The sequence below is a fragment of the Seriola aureovittata genome, chromosome 22 (assembly GCF_021018895.1).
Source record: "Seriola aureovittata isolate HTS-2021-v1 ecotype China chromosome 22, ASM2101889v1, whole genome shotgun sequence".
Lineage (NCBI taxonomy): Eukaryota > Metazoa > Chordata > Actinopteri > Carangiformes > Carangidae > Seriola > Seriola aureovittata.
The window spans coordinates 4,177,197-4,194,215 of record NC_079385.1 but is presented as its reverse complement, the minus strand read 5'-3'; the positions used below and the strand labels follow the sequence as shown (position 1 = coordinate 4,194,215).

Here is a 17,019-nt window from a genome sequence, read left to right as displayed (position 1 = left end):
TGCAGACAATTCAGTCTTTGGAATGAATTCCCGATCCAAGTAAACTCTCAGGGGCATGAGCTCTGCATCATCAGTCAAATAAATCTGCAGCTTCTCCCTCTGTAAACACTCGGCCTTTTAACTAGACAAACTTATTCGATTAAAAGTTTTAAATCACCAGAGCGTTAATACAGCACTACATCACTGCACTGTTCAGATCAATGGGCCACCATCCTGTTCTCCTCTAATGTTTCATCACATTAATTCTAATGCAGCGCTGTGGCAACAGCTGGACCTACGCACAAATACTCAGCACTATTTATTTCATATTTACATATGGACACACTTCTGCTCATTACATGTGGAGTTTTAAGGCTTGCTCATGATACATAATGCAAGGTAGTAATGCCTTTAAGTCTTCAAGCTTACAGTGTCAGCCTAGCATGAGTCACGACATCCCATCTCTGTTTCTTTTAAAGGTCCCACAGTATAAAGGCTTGTCCATGTGTTGATTCATTATAAAGCAGGTCTAGGTTCTATATTAATACTGTGAAAGTATCAAAGCGCTCAGTCCACAGAGAAATGCACACAGCCTGTATTCAGAAACTGAGCCTTCAAACCAGCCGTCAGGACTTCCGTGACTTTGTGATGTCACAACAAAGCAGTCATAACCTTCAGCCCCGCCCACCTGGATCAACCATCCAACTTTGCAGATTTTAGTTTTTCTCTGAGTGTTTTCCTGAAATCTGCTAATTTTTTAGTGGATCACTCAGAAAACAGTCAGCCAATCAGAAGAGAGGATCAGAGCCTCCTCTTTTCTGATTGGCTCACTGACCTGTTGTTACTAGAGCTCCAGAGAGAATCCTGAGAGAGGAGATGTAAAGCTACATTTAGATGGTCATTGGTTCCTAAAACCACAATTATATCTTCTTATGGATCAACACTTCAAATACAACACAGGAGAAGAGGAAAATCTGGAAATTTAAATCTGACCTGCACAATACACATGAATTAATGTGGGGTAACATACATTCTTCATATATGACCTGTTCAGAACGACATTATGCACTAGGGAGGGATATAAATCGCTTATTACCTTCTTATGTCCCCTCTGAGTCACCTTAAGGTGAGTCCTCATTATGGGTTAAACCATTTCCCATAAGTCACACATAGAGTCAGACCTGAGACCTGTGACCTGTGACTATGGGACAATTTGCATGAACAAAAGGTGTAAAGAAGCCTATATATAGGCAGTAATAAGAAATATGGAGATGAATGAGGGAATGTGAAGGTTCCTGAACTGGGGCTGTTGCTGTTCATGTCCACAATGTGTGTAACATTTCTATTTCTATCATGGAAGAACTAGCTTCTGAAAGCTTTCTTAATAATTTAACTTTTCCTCTATTCTGTAAGAATTGAAAAAAATTCTTCTCTTCTGAGGGGTCATCTGAGTTTTTTAGGGGGAGAGCAGGAGAGGGTCTTTAATTTCTCCCATTATATTTGATGGTAGCCTTCGTCTTTCCAACTTTTCATGTAATTGATTTAGTGATAACAGAAAGTCAGACATCTGCTGCCCAACATACCGGGCCTCAGCATCGTCTGATCCAAATCATATTCATCTTCTTATTAGGACATAAGAATAACAATGTTTAAACTACGGTGAAACAAACTGTTCCGACTCAGTTCATTCAAAATCTAAACAGAAGGTTCAGCCACTCTCCACAACCTCAACATTTTTGTACAGTCTTCCCTGGCAGGTATGGGGGCTGAGATGACCCATGTGAGCTGATGGTGACTTGACCATATGGGACCTGTCATCAAACGTCATCAGACAGACAGGTCTGACCTCACCCAGCGTTAGCCCTTCAGCTTTGTCACCCAACCTGATGAGGCCAAGTGAACAGATCGCCTCTTGGACTGAGACATCTCCGGTGTGAGTCTGCTGCCGTCTGTGTGTGTGTGTGTGAGTGTGTGTGTGTGTGTGTCTCTGTGAACCTGACAGCATCTTTAATCAAGAGACTTCTAAAATTCAATATCTTGTCAATTATTATTCAACAGTGGCTGCTACTGGTTCCTTATTAAAAATTCACAAATTGGTTCATCAGTCTCTTTTCAAAATTCTCATTTTCATTTGAACATTTTAAGAAATAATTTCAACATTTTGGGAAACATGCTAATTTGCTTTCTTGCCGAGAGTTAGATGAGAAGATCAACACCACCTCTCTGTCTGTTAAATATGAAGCTAGAGTTAGCAGCCTGTTAGTTTAGCTTAACATAAAGACTGGAAACAGCTGGTAGCAGCTGGTCAGGCTCTGGCCAAAGGTAACAAAGTTCACCTCAACAGCCCCACTGTTTATTTGTTTAACAGTGAGCTTTACAGGGGCTGTTGGCAGATTTCTACCTTTGACAGAGTCAGGAAGTCGTTATGGTAACTGTAGCTTCACAGTCAGTCCACTTTTCGAAAAGAATAATGGACACAATTTCCAACATCATCTACAAAGAAATACCTCTACTCCCAGAAATGTGTATTCTTGGCCTTAGCCTTGTCCCTAAGAACTCATGACAGGAAGCTGGTTAACCTCTGCCTATTACAAGCAAATGTCTTGCAGCTACACATTGGAAAAGTGTTTGTGGTCCATCTTTAATCCTTTAGATTAACACACTTTCTTCCTGCATAGCGACTGAAAGACTTACATACACGATTAAACAAAAAAAGGCAAATTCTTCATTTCATTTCATTTCCTCAAATTTTTTTGAATCAATACCTGATTTCTTAAATTTGGAATTAACCAAGTGATACTGTACCCCCAACCTTTTTTCTTTCTTTTGATGTACGGGATGTAGGTGTGCATGCAAACACATTGGTATAAGTTAGTTTGCTTATCGTCATCATTTTGCTGTTTTCATGGACACTAATGGCAATCGGTTCATGGGTGGGGGCTTAGGAGGGAGTGAGGGAGGGAGACTTGAAGGTCAAAATCAATACAGATGAGTGATACAAAAAACCCCCAAAAAACTAGTGTTTAAGCACATGGCTTTTAAACCAACACGTGTCCAGAGACAAATGAAACCTCACTACATGACAGAAAGTTCACTACTGTAATGTGTTAAATTGTTTTTAAAATGTTAAACTGGATAATTCACATCAGTGTAATGGAACTGGGAGTAATTCTGTGGTGCTTATTACGTTTTACAGAAGTTCATTTCTGTTGGATTACACTATAAAATATAATGAAGAGGCAGCTACAGGCTACATAATTATGGTCTCATTATTTGCAGTTTTTGTGATAATATCTCCAAAATCTATGCTGCAATAATCCTCTAGAAAGACAGTGATGACCAGGCTGTCCTTCACCTCTCAGTCATAACCTGCCCCTGACAGACAGAGCGGTGGGTTCACTGTCAAAGGGCATATGGCCTAAAGATCATCGTGCTGAGAGCGGCTTCACTCAGGCTCAGTGAAGGAAGAGGAAGCACAATAGAATAAAGTAATAGAGCAGAGAAGAGTCAGACCTGATCCACTAAGTGAAACATAAAGACACAGATATCAAAAAGAAGAATTCTACTAGACATCCTGATATGTAACATTTGAAGTTTCGGTTGAAGTCACTTTTTATCTGTGCACGATAGAAACACAAAAGAGACATTTTTACAAGGTGATACTGATGTTGTGTAAAAATATGGATAAAAATGAGGATTCTTTCTGGGGCTAAATTTGGACCAAAACGGGTGCATGTTTCTGCTAAACTGGCTCACACGGTGAAAGAGCTCCTGTGCACATTACAGGCTTGGAGGGGAAAATATAACCTCATTCATTTCAGTATCGACATCTTCAGAGGTGTGACAGGGTTCATTGGATCCAAACCTTACATTCAGAAAATTTGAAGTAGGGCAGGATGTCTTTTTATTTCATCACTGCCCGTTCTGTAACTACTTGACTTCACTTATTAATTCAGTGAGTACAGTAATTAATGAGGATACCAAGCTTCCCCTGGAGGAACGTGTGAGAAATATTCAGATTAATTATAAATAGAGAGAGCAGCATCCAGAGTGGAAGACATAGCTGAGTCAATGCCAGACAATAAGAAAGAGGAGGAAAACTCAGCGTCCAAAACATGGAAACTTTCCTTTGAGCTCCTCTCAATGAGTGGATGGCTCATTAGTGTGTGTTTGTGTGAGGCCGCAATTTGTCTGCATTTAAGAGGAAGTGTGTGTATGCAAGCACCTGCACAAGGGGAGGACACGCATTTGCATGAACACACACACAAACACACACACAAGAGGCAGACACAGCTGGGTACTCAAATCTGTGATAAAAACTTCTTCCAATTACCATCAGAGTCAGCTAAGTTTGTGTGCCTGTGTGCTCTTCGTTAAGACCCAGAAAAAGGACGAATGTCTGACAAACAGAAAGAGACTGACAAGTGCCAGAAAACTTCAGAAAGCTAGAGAACAGCAACGTTGAAGCGCTGCAGTTTCAGGTGGAGGATGTTTTCTTCCTGAGAGGCGCCCCCGGCAGAGATGAGCTACACAGAAACTTATATAACGACTGGCTTTGTCATTGATGGTTAAAAACCGTCTCCTCCAAATCTCCTTTGCTGCTTACGGCAGCACTGACGAGTCGTGCAGCTTCTCCACGTACTGTCACCGCACTGCAGAGTGACAGCCGGGACGCTGCCGCTCAGAAACACACACACACACACACACGCACACGCACGCACACGCACACGCACACACACACACACAGCCTTAAAATGTAGTCCGGGACAAGTGCACAAGCAAACCCTCTGTTCGTCAAGCGTGGACAACACAACCACAACACGGCACACATTCAAACGCAAACTTGTCTCCAATCCCCCAACGCTTCAAACAACCAAAAAAAAAAAAAAAATGCAGAGCCAGCTGCCACAGTCCAGCCTTCAAGCAGGAGGGTGAGAGAGAGAGAGAGAGACGGTGCCCACACACACACACACACACACAATCACACAATCACACACACCAGGATGCTAAAAGCAAGGCCATGTTACTTATTCATGTCTCTGCTGAGAACGGGGAGCCTGTGTCAAAACATTCTCCTTGGGCGTCTTTTCTTGACAGTAAAGCCACGAGCATGCACTCATCTATGTTGCATGACAGGAGGGTATTTTTAGCACGGGGGCTTTTAGCCAAGGCTGAATTCACCATTGTTTTGAAACAGACTGATTAGAAGAGGGATCTGAGCCTCTGTTGTTCAGCTGCTTTGGGGCAGATGGTCAGTTCTTGGCGCGAATGAACAAAACACCTTCAAAGGTAACTGAGTATTTGACACTGTGCTTATTTCTGCATCTTGTCACACTTAGTTTTGCTGAATACTCTGTGGTAAAAAGGCCTCACAGTGATAATGAAGGAACTCAAATCTAAATCTTGACTTTCCCTTCCAAGCCAACCACCTCCGGAAACATGACGCACGACTTCCCTGTCCAGCAGAGCAAACCAGGGACACCCGCGACGCTGATCTGATAGAGACACGGAGATGAGCATGCGGCATCTCGCGCCGCCTGTAGTCACATGGAGCGCGCATGGAGCAGTCGGGTTCACTGCAGCACAATGTTCTGGCCCCAGATGGGCCCAGTCACCTGCTGAGTCTCCATCTGATGAGTCATTTAGATGAACTTCCTCGGGGGCTGTGCTGGTTGGGGATAAAGCTGCTGTGGGAGGCAGCCGGGGGAGTCGGCATGGACGGAGGAAAGCACGAAGCATAACGAGCCTCATGGGAGCTCAGTTTGTGTACACAGACCGACTCCCCGCTCTCTGCCTCCCAGGAACTCTCTCTACCACTGCCAGCCAGCCAGGAGAACTGAGTGAGGGATGTCTGCTTGTGCGAGTGTGTGTGTGTGTGTGTGTGTGTGTGTGTTGATGCATGTGTGTATTGTATAACCTCAATTATTGTTTTGGATTTCTCAACAAGAAGAAATCCACAAGAAGGGAAGACAAAAGGAGTGGAACACGTTGATGCTCAGTATTTCTTTCCAAATAATTTGTCCCAAATTACACTTGATATCCAGCCATCACCCAAAAACAGACTCACTTCTGTCACTGTGTCCAGTCGCCAGAGAAAAAAAAACAGCAAACTAAACTTTCTGCAGAAAGGAAGTTTTATGAAGAGGCTGTTATACAGTATGTATATAGAATAATAGCCATTACAGATGTTTCTATTCATCCACAGTTGTTGCATGGATCAATCAATTATCCAAGTATGTAGTATGTACCTTTACCCGTCACTGACGAATTTCCAGCGTCAGAATAAAGTTTTGCTTAAAGTCAAATCAAAGGTATTTAATATAATCATACTTTTTCAGTCTTGGCTCATAGCGACATTCAGTGACAGAAAACAGGAAGCAGCGAACTGAGACGATGGTGAGCATGGAGGGAGACTCTGGGGTGGCGCAAGAAAGCAAGTCGTTTGGTGTGAGGCTGGCATTAAATACATGAGGGAGGCAATGGTGATTGAGCATAAGGAAAATAATTTTAAAATAAAACAGAAAATCCCAAATAAAAGTCCAAGGGGCAAATCATGACAATTATAGTGTTGAGCTCCTAACTTTATGTAATAATAATAATATAAATAATAATTATGATGATTGTCATTATTGTAATAATAATGATATTCAACTATTTAAAAGAGCAAAAAAGACTGGAAAATTCTTTAAATTTCCACCAGGAGCATGATGGGAAATGATCTCAAATGAAACTCGTCTTGATCCTGCAAGATCCCCAGTCTTTACAAAATCTAATAGTGTGGGACTAAAAACTTATGACACATTGTTGAGGGAGTCAGACTTCAGTCTTTGAAGAGTTGGTTGGTATTAGACGCTACATATACAAAGACAAGAAGACCACAAGGACCTGTCACTGCACAGCAAGCCATTCTCACAACAACCAGCAACAACAAGTTAGACACTTAAACAAAAATCAATACGGACTCGTTTTAAGCCTAAAAAGTTAACCACCATACAACTGCAGCTACAACCTGCTGACCAGCGCTGACACATAAGAGCAAAACATGGCTCATAATTTATGGGTTGGTAACAACGTTGTGGAGCAAGAAATGAGTTTGTAGAGATAGAGAAGCCACAGCCTCTCTCAGCTCTGCTGCAGGTCTCAGACTTTATGCTACTTTTGCTATTGTTACACTCTTTGCTGGATTTTCACAGTAAAATGACGTCGTAGCTGCTGAATTCTTCCAGAGGGCAAAAACATCATCTGCTGGAGTGAAGAGAGAATGAATGGTTTTGACGTGCTTGTTCAGTGGTCAGCTGCAATTTTTCACACAGGAAGTCTATTAGTTTGACCTAAGCCACAGTCAAAGCCTATCTTTGTGAAACGCACCCCAGAATGCAATGTGGCCACGAGACAGTAAGGGTGTGTCTTTTTTCCTTGATTAGAAAAACCTCTGATAATCCACAACCAAGTGCAACAGGTTCACCGTCTGGTTGAAGATATTGTAGGAAATTTACATTTAAATGAGACATAGGGAATGAGGGAATAATCAGTTACTTACTGCAGTGTTGCCTGTATCTTCCAATGGTTGAAAAGGAAGCCAAACTTGGATAAGGGAACAAAAATAAAGCAGACGTGCGAGGAAAAAAGAGACTGCAGCTCTACCTGCCAGCTACAGAGGCAACTGAAAAATGTGTTGAACAGCTAAATATGAAAAATCTGAGGGGCATCAGGGGAAAGAGAAACTAGACAATTTAAATCTGACTCTCTCACAGCCTCAGAATAAATGCTTTGCTTGTATTTATCGTTCCTTGAAGTCATTCAAAGTCAGTTTGAACTTGGGCCTTATCCGCTACTCATTTCACTCAAAGTCAGGGTGTTGTGTGAAAAAGAAGACGAACGCTTTGGGATGAAGAAGGAAGGGATCAATGAGGCCAGATCCTGTCCCACAGATGGAGCTAAAGCCGGGCTGAGGTGTGAAGCCCAGTGAGCAATCGCTTCGGAAATGAATTTTCCCCCTGAGCTTTGTTGTGTGTCAGTGGGAAGTGACAGCTCGGCTTCTGACAATCACACATGTCAGAGGGAGGCAGGGGGAAGCGTGCGCGTGCGTGCGTGTGTGTGTGTGTGTGTGTGTGTGTATACAGTCATACAGTTTTGTAAGGGAAAAAGAGGAAGGAAAGGAAGGAAGGAAAACAAGGTTCCAGAGTTGAGATCCTGATCCTACTGGGAGTCGGTTGCCTGCAGGCATCTTAAGGGGAAGCATGCATCAATATTTCCTCATCGCCCCTGAGGCCCAGAGCGCTAACACAGACTTTAGCTGAGAAAAGCTGCAATTTCGGGGATTTATGTCAAAGCAAGGTGAGAGATACTTTGGGCAAAAAATATTAAAATACTGAGATAAAACACATGCAGGGTGAAGCTGAGACTTGGCAAATGGAAGCGACAGTTCACAGGGTTCATACTTATTCTCATCCCATCTTTTCCTTTGCCTGAGTGTCAAACTGTCGACAAGGCAGATCAGCTTGAGACTGATTGACGGGGGTGATGGTGGGGGCAGGTTAATCGCCTGTCCTGAACGTGCGGTCAGGTCTAGCATGTTCTGACGCTCGACCGGTCACAGATATGACCGGCCCTCACCGCTGGCTGACCGGCTCGACTGGTGTGACAAACATGCGAGTGACACCGAGCACACACGCCAGAAGCAGAGGGATCGTCTGAGCTGTGAAACAATTGGATTATGTGGACGGGCAGCAAAAACAAAGACACACACACACAGCAGGAGGCAAGTCTGACTTCACTCTGTCTGAATGTGCCTTATGTAACCACATGCACATTTAGCACATTTAGCTTTTCCTTGAGCAGAATCCTAAAACTCGCCACATAACAATCTTAATATGCAACCAAAAATAATGAGGCTTTATAATCATTTTTTAGAGTTAGCAGGAGTTGCATGCTGTCAGCTTGTCTTGGAGTGTCTCTATCAGAACTTAATTTAAAGCGCCACGACAAAAGCCAACTCTTGAGAGCCATATCTGATTGCTTTTTTTTTTTCCTCCAGGCCTCCCACTCCTCTAAACACTACCACTCATTAAAATCTTGGCAGACGTTGAAGTTGCGACACTGGGAAATGTCAGTGCATCAGTCGATTCCCAGCAGCCTCTCTGAAGGCCCGTCGTCACAATCTTAGCTTGACAGCTTCAAATCGATACAGCGTCTGTCCTTTTCACCTCATTTAGTCTCGGATGTCCCTGCAGCAGGGTGGGGTGGGGTGGGGTGCCCTGACTATCACCTCTGAAGGACATGAACTTATTCACGCCTTTCTGTTTGAGGCTTTTTGTTTTTTCATTATTCTTTTACTGCTCAAACCTATGATGAGCAAACTAGACACCACTTGTGCAGAGCGGATACTGTTACAAGTTTATATTTTTCCTCATCTCCAACTTCTTCTCCTAACACTATATGAATAAAGGCTGACATAAACTTAAATGTACGAGGGTTAGTGTGGTCTGCAGAGGTCCACAGGAGTGGAATGAGCTTTAACACAATGTTTGTTTGTTTTTAAAAAGAACTTAAAGCAGCAGTTGCTCCTAAAATATGTTTAGTACTTGTTTTTCCTGAAAGGCTGGTTAGTCTACTCTGCTATTATTTTCATTTATCTTTCATTCCTGATTGTGTCACTTGCCTATTGGATTAATGTTTGGACTGATGTTTTGGGACCATTCAGTTTTTTCACCCATTGCAATTATCATGTTGTGTATGCTTTTACTGAAATAAATGAGATTATGACACCTGGGTATTAGCCCCTGTTCACTTTATGATTGGTTCCTTTTATACAGAGTATGATATATATATATATATATATATATATATATATATATATTCATATAATCCTCTATGCGCAGTGTAGTAAGAAAGTTTTCACACTGTGGCGATATTTGCAAATTAATAATATGAACTAAACCCGACAACATTCATATAGTTCATTACAAAGAAACAACATGTTTAGATCTAGATAACTGTTTCGCTCTATTAGCGGAACTAATGTACCAGTTTGTTCTGATTACTTCTGCCTGTTTGCATGCTAAGTTGCTACCCAGGTAGCTGTCATAAAGGTGAATGCTTTAGCGAGCATTACGTCAACTCCATTCAATTGGCTCTAAGAGGATGTGCCTGCAGTTTCTGCTTGATAAGGCTGATACGTTTTCAACCTTCCTGCCACTCTCACCGCGCCGTACCGCTTTTCTCACGCACACGCATCACTGGCTGCATAGCACAGTCTGGTGGGTTTGCCCTTGCAAACATCCACTTGGCTGTGGCTGAAAGTGATTGACAACCAGCAGAGTTACTGAAGCTTGTAGCGTTGAACCCCCGTTGCAACGTGCACTGAGGAGGAACATCAGCTGAACGCCAAAAGTGAAAAGTGGAAATGTAATGCAGCGAATTTGAATATCTAACAATGTGCTTTCATCCACTCAGTGTGTCCTTGGGAAAACCGCAGCTGGACCTGGGTGTGGTCCACACACACGCACGCACGCACGCACGCACGCACGCACGCACGCACGCACGCACGCACGCACACACACACACACACACACACACACACACACACACACACACACACACACACACAGGACTGTATGATTGGCAGACTCCATCCTTACCTGTCTATGTCGCCCTGCATCTCTTTGCTCCCTCTCTGGGATATTTCTCGTGAAGACGCCGTGTCTGAAGCTCGGCCTGTGTTCCGTGCATACAGATGGAGACCGCCGTCTGTAAGGTATCTGTGAGAGGAAAATTAATTAGAGCAAGTCGATGTCCGACCTCAGTTTGGCACAAAGGAGTTATTCAATATTTTTTTTAATAACGGAAAGCAACAAATGATTTCAACTAAACTAGAGAGAAGACTGACTTGTTTGATTGAGGGAGAATCTGATTTATGAACATTGTTTTATGAACTCACCAAAAAAAAAAGTCACTTTGCGTTTGTGCATGTGTGGATGTGTATGTGGCAGTGAGGAAGTGGTAGGAGTTGGAGGCTGCAGCCAGATAGCTATCAGACACGGCTGATAGGACACGGGAATCATTAGTGTTGAGCTAATTAAGCTAATAATTCAGCTAATCACCTTTCCCTCCCGACGTGTTGTTACAATTTCTGTTCTGACACGTCTTTAATCCTGCGGATGCTTTGCTCCATCACTCTCGCTTAACTGCCCTTCGTGGTATTCCCTGCCCCCACCCCTCCCCCCACCCCCGCACCACAAAAAAAACTCTTAAGTGCATGGATGCCAACTGGGAGTGTGTGTTTGTTTAGTGTGTGTGCGCGCGTGTGGAAGGCGAAATTACTTTTATTGAAACTGAGTGAATGAAGGACAAAAGATGTTTTGTGGAAGAAACGGACGTATCTTTCTTCATTCAGGTAATCTGTCAGTGGCCCTCAAGGTTCATGTAAATGCATTATGCGAACCTTTCCTCTCACGCCATGGTAAACCGATGATTGGCCTTGGTGGATGTCAGCAGGCTATTTGTATTGATGCACGGAGACAAATTGGCGAGGCCTTGGCAACTGTGTGAATACCCAGCTAACCATGAACAGAAATGTGTCAGTTGAAGCTTCCAATAACAAAAGGCCTTTAAAGTGGCATTTTTGTGTGTAAAAATGATGAAGAAGGCCAGCCTGTATATTAAAGCTGGCATCCTATGTTTTAGACATCAAAGCAAAGTTATGGGATTAATATACACTAACATAGTGGCCCTAAAAAAAAATGTCATCAGCATGAGTTGTGGGTTAAATGTTAAATGTAATGTAATTGTGTTCGATGAATAGAAAGGCAAAGAAACATGCACACAGGAAGTCCTATTATGATAGATGTCATCATGAATACCCTAACCTCAACCAAATCAAATCATTTTAATCTCTCTAAAGCTAATGCTAACGCTAGTTTTAATCAAGTTTTAGGCAGCGTGCAAAGCTAAAAGATCCATATAACAAATGAAACTGGTCGGTACATTTTGTGGTGTGATCTGAGAATACGAGATACAGTCTATTGCGTTGCAGAGTTCATAACCAGTTCACAGAATTTACAGCTACACACAGAAACCTTCAGCCGGTGACTGAAGTATCAATAAAATGGCTCACCTATTTCTAAAACACTAGTTTGGAAAATGCAATCACTCAAACTGATGCTTCTCATTTAAAGCAATAGTTCACCAGTTTGAAAAATACATTGAGAAGAGTAGATCAATACCACTCTGATGTCTGTAACTAGCTATCAGTTATCTTAGCTTAGCATAAGGCGGGAAACAGGGGAAACAGTTCACCTGTGTCTGTCCAAAGATAACAACATCCACCTACCAGCTCACTAAGTAACACATTACATTTCATTTGTTTAATCCAAATAATAACTAAAAAATAAAAGTGTAAAAAACACAAAAAATGTTGTTTGATAGAGGTTTTGTATTTCTTGGCCTGGAGTGACTTGAAATCTTGTCATCACCTTGAGGTTGCCTGGGAAATCAGCTTCAGGCTTCCAGGCTCTTCAAATTTGCCTTTAGTTAAAAGAGCCATGATAGCGGCTTCCCCCTATTATTCATTCTTTACAAGCTGTGATAAACTATGATTGTTTTAGACAATACAGAATGTTTTATTGCTTGATATGCTGTTGAAAGTTAGTTTACATCCGTTAGTTAAGTTCGGTTTTATATGTGAATATACTTCTAATTTATCATTTCAAAAGCAGTATTGATTGTGTTGTTAAAGCAGCACCTTGGAATTAGTCAGTGTGTCAGAGGAGGCTAACATGCTCTTCCTACCCGCTGGTGAGCTCATCCATCCGGCCGTTCTTCCCTAGGATGTCCCCATCACTCATGTACCCTGCCACCTCCATCTGCTTCCCTCCTTCCAGCCCTCCTCCTCCTCCTCCCTTCTCCCCCTGCTCCGCCCCCCTCGCCCCTGCTGCCGCTCGCCTCAGGGGGGCACTGTACACAAACCTGGTGGGGTCCGAATGCCCACTGTAGCGCCCTGTGGTGGTGCCGGCGCTTGTCGAGCTCGCCCTGGGCGCAGCATAGCTGCTGGGCATTGAGGGGGCATCGCCTGCCTGGAGACGCGGGGTTTGTGTTGGGCCCAGACGCCAGGCCATGGGGGAGGAGCGTGCGGTGAGGGCTGGGAGACTCCGCCCATTGACCTCAGTGGTTACTGTGGTGTCGAAGGTTGTTTCTAGCGTACTGTGGAGACACGGGAAAGAAAAACAGAATAAGGGAATTAATTCTGACTCTTGACATGAAACAAATGACAGTTGCAAACCATTAAAGGCTCAGCACAGAGGGTCGTTAGTAAAGTGCCTCAAATAGACCAAATGCACAAATAGGGGACACTGAAGTCATCGTATCAAGCGCACTCCTGTGCGAAGGGCAAATCATCCAGGTGAAAAGATCAGTCATATTTTCAGAAGAGAGGTGCCACTCCCTTCAAATCACACACTGGTTCCTCTAACTTTACTTTATGTGTGTGTGTGTGTGTGCGTGTCAGTGTGTGTGTGTGACCTTTCTAAAGTGCTGTTTCTTCCACTGTGTTGACTTGAAGGGGGAGAGGAGAAGAGAGTGAAGGCTCCCGTGAGAATCTGTCAGACCATCACGGTACATCACATAGAAACAGAGGGAGGGAGGAGACAGCTATGTTTCCATACAACTATCAAGTGAGTTACACGCAAACTTTTGAAATGTCATAGGAAATAAAATCTGAATGAGATGTATTTGCATCAGCACAGTTGAAACAAATAAATAAAACTCCTGTTTATCAGAAAATGAATTAAAAAGTGGACATGTTAATGTTGAGTGTTCTTTACAGTGTTACAGTATATAAGAACAAAAACTAAAAGAATGGCTTCACAACAACAGCTGTTTGGTTTGACTACATTAATGGATTTCAGTGATCTCTCAGGAAATGTTTAATAAAACCTCCACTATGACTCATGTGACATCACAAACATATGTAGCCTCTGTTAAAAAGCTTTAGAGCTTCACACAAAAGCTGAATGATAAATCTTTATTGAACTGCGTCATTGGATAGATGAAAATGCATCTAGAGAGAAAGAGAGAGAGTGAGAGCGAGTGAGAGAGGTCTTGTGGGATAGAGGGAGGAAAGGAAAGACGAGGAAGGAAACTTGATGGAGGGAGACAAAGGGGACTGACTCACTATCTTGACTTATCCTCCGTTAGCTATACAACAAACAATGAAGACATTTTTTTCTCGAACGCTGGAGAAGAATCTGAAAATGTCAACTGAAACACTTGGCTTTCATCTTGCCAGATCTTTTTTTTTTTTTTTTTTGCAAGACCAGGAAGTGAAATCCCAAATAGTGGGATCAATTCCTAAGTGCTGCAGGTGAGTCAGCGACAACAACTGTAGAAATGACATACACATGACCACTCACACACCAAGCCTTGCAGCTTGATGCATGTGGACACAGAGAGCAGAGCGCGGCAGCGGTGGTACCCAGCTTGAGCTCTCTCTGCTGGGTGGAAGAGTGCACTGCATTCACATGACGAGAGACAGATATAAAACCGCAGCTGCTCTGGCTTTTGTCCATTAGTATAAGCTTCTAATGTGCTTTCTAGTCACAAATATCCCTGTGTAAACAAAATAATGGTGTGTTGCATAATATATACTAATATATTGCCATGGAAACCGGACTAACACATATAGGAAATGTGTAAATAGGATTAGGGCTTCAATTGTTTGGTTTTAATAAAGACTAAAACTAAAGGAGAAAGTGACAGGAGCAGATGATGCAGGTGAAATGGAGGAGCTGGATATTTGGGATGAGGCACGCCTGTCGCTGTACACCAACCCTCCTCCATTAGATGACAAAAGCAATGACATCTTAAAGCAATGTCTCACAGATAGCAGTGAGAGAGGTGTGAGAGAGCAGGCTTGTGTGCGTGTGTGTGTGTGAGAGAGAGAGAGAGAGAGAGGGCAGAACACTGCAGCCCTAAGTGCTGACATGAGAGGGGGCAGCGATGCCAGACATATTCACAACACATCTCTATCAACACCTCCTGAGATCAACACACACACACACACACACACACACACACACACACACACACACACACACACACACACACACACACACACACACACAATAAAGCCATGTTAGAGTGCAGAGGCGCCAAATGAAAAAAAACAACTGCTTATCTGACGAGCGATCGCAGCCGAATATGGAAATGCAGAAATCAATTTGCTACGGTATAGAAATCAAAATCATTTAACCATTCAGACACAATGTAGCTTGCTAAATCAGCTTATCTTTATCTCCAGGCAGCAGAGAGAAAAAAAAGGAGAGAGACAGATAAACTGAGAGAAACTGTGTGTCTGTGTGTGTGTAGGTGTCCAGATAAATAAGCATGGAAACCAAGAATATGGCTGAGCAGCGAGTAGAGGAAAGGTACTGAGGTATTCCATACACCTACCACAAACAGTAGGAACAGACGCGAATATTACTGTTTCTCAAAATGAAGACCACATTTCCCATAAACCCTGCTGGGCTTTGAGGAGCCCTGCTTCACTAGACTATCTGGTATGAAGCCGAACCAAAACCAGAATAAATCCTAACAGAGGGAGACTGTTTAGTGTTTAGCCGAGAGCTCAGCAGGAGAGGGATCTGAATCCATGTTGACAGCAGGGAATTGTTTATTGCTGAGCAGTGCTAGATAAAAATACACTGGAACTTTCTCCTGCAGCTGCTAATGAGGTCTGAGACTTTAACAGTTTAACATGCACTTCTTCTTGTGGAGGTTAGTTCAACAATCTTGTTAAAATGTGACTCCGATCCTGGCAAGAAACCACGTTCACTAGTGGAGAGAATTTACAGACAGCACCTTTAAGTTTGGTGATTGATCCTGTCAGTAACCACAGATCCGAGTCTCGACTGCAGGAAAAAGTAGGAGCAGAGTCAGTTAAAAGTGATAACAAGAGCTTAGGTTGTATGTCAAATGAAAACGCTGTAAACCTGCAGTCTACTTTTGAAGTAACAATTTTTTGTTATAATAGGACATAAAAGTTTCAAGTCAGTTCTCAGTTTTATTTCATAAGATGATATTTGCTGTCCACACATAAACTAATCTTCAGACTAAGCTATTGCTGCTTGTATTGCATCATATAGCCATTATTTTGGTAATTGTTGTGATTGTGATACGTGTTTCAGTTGGAATGGTCATCTTTGCATGTCATCTTCACTTAAAAGATAAAATATGAAAATGATGATGATGATGTGATTTTTGTTAGGGCTTGTACCAAACGAACATCTTCCCCTACGTCTGGAGAGTATGATTTGTAGGCCGGGATGCATTTCTCACTTCATGTATGGTCTGTTGTGACACATTTTACCAGCCTCTGCGCTTTGGATATTGCACTTAGCCATGTTGTGATTTTGATAATATTTTGATTAATTGTTCAGCCTCACACTCAATAGTTTACTCTGCAGTAAGCATTACATTGATATTTCAATGAACAGTTTGTGTCATCACTGACAGGAACAGTGTCGCATGACACATTCATAAAAAGTACTTTTGCTACTTTTGGGATTGGATATCATGTAATACACTGTATTAACGGTCCTTCATTAAAGATTATATTCTATTTGTGTTGGTTAATATATGACACGTGGAATCATCATTAACATAAACCTTGCATCTTGGACAGCATCTTTGAAACTACAAAAAGTTTACTCAATGTATTTAATGTGGATGTATTCATTGATTTGGCATGTCATGTAGTTTTTCATTTTGTTATTGGGCTGTTGTATCTATTCAACTAGCCTTGAGTTAGCAGCTGTAGCTTGTTCTCTGATTTTATCGCCTGGATTTATGTTAAAAACTGAAGCTACATTAGAATCAAACACAGATACAAAAACATTAAAAACTCCATTGACAGAGGTGGATGTATGTTATCATGTAAGAGGTGGTTTACAGGTCGTCACTGGGTATTTCACAACACCAATGTTTTCCAGCCTCATTGTAGAACTTATATCCACTTCCACTTTGTAACTCAGCAAACAAACACTT

At 42.3% G+C, this 17,019-nt stretch overlaps 1 protein-coding gene across 12 annotated transcripts in view; it reads right to left on the bottom strand.

Annotated features, from left to right (window-relative positions):
* The window catches only part of nav3 (neuron navigator 3), a 448,944-nt gene that overhangs the window by 51,124 nt on the left and 380,801 nt on the right, over window positions 1–17,019 (bottom strand). For 10 of the 12 annotated variants that reach the window (XM_056367406.1, XM_056367407.1, XM_056367402.1 and 7 more), the window contains 2 exons: window positions 12,769–13,179; window positions 10,620–10,739 (listed from right to left, as the gene is read on the bottom strand). In XM_056367406.1, the coding sequence (XP_056223381.1) occupies window positions 10,620–10,739; window positions 12,769–13,179 (531 nt within the window). The remainder of the gene's footprint in view (window positions 1–10,619; window positions 10,740–12,768; window positions 13,180–17,019) is intronic. The other 2 variants (XM_056367404.1, XM_056367408.1) reach the window with 1 other exon arrangement.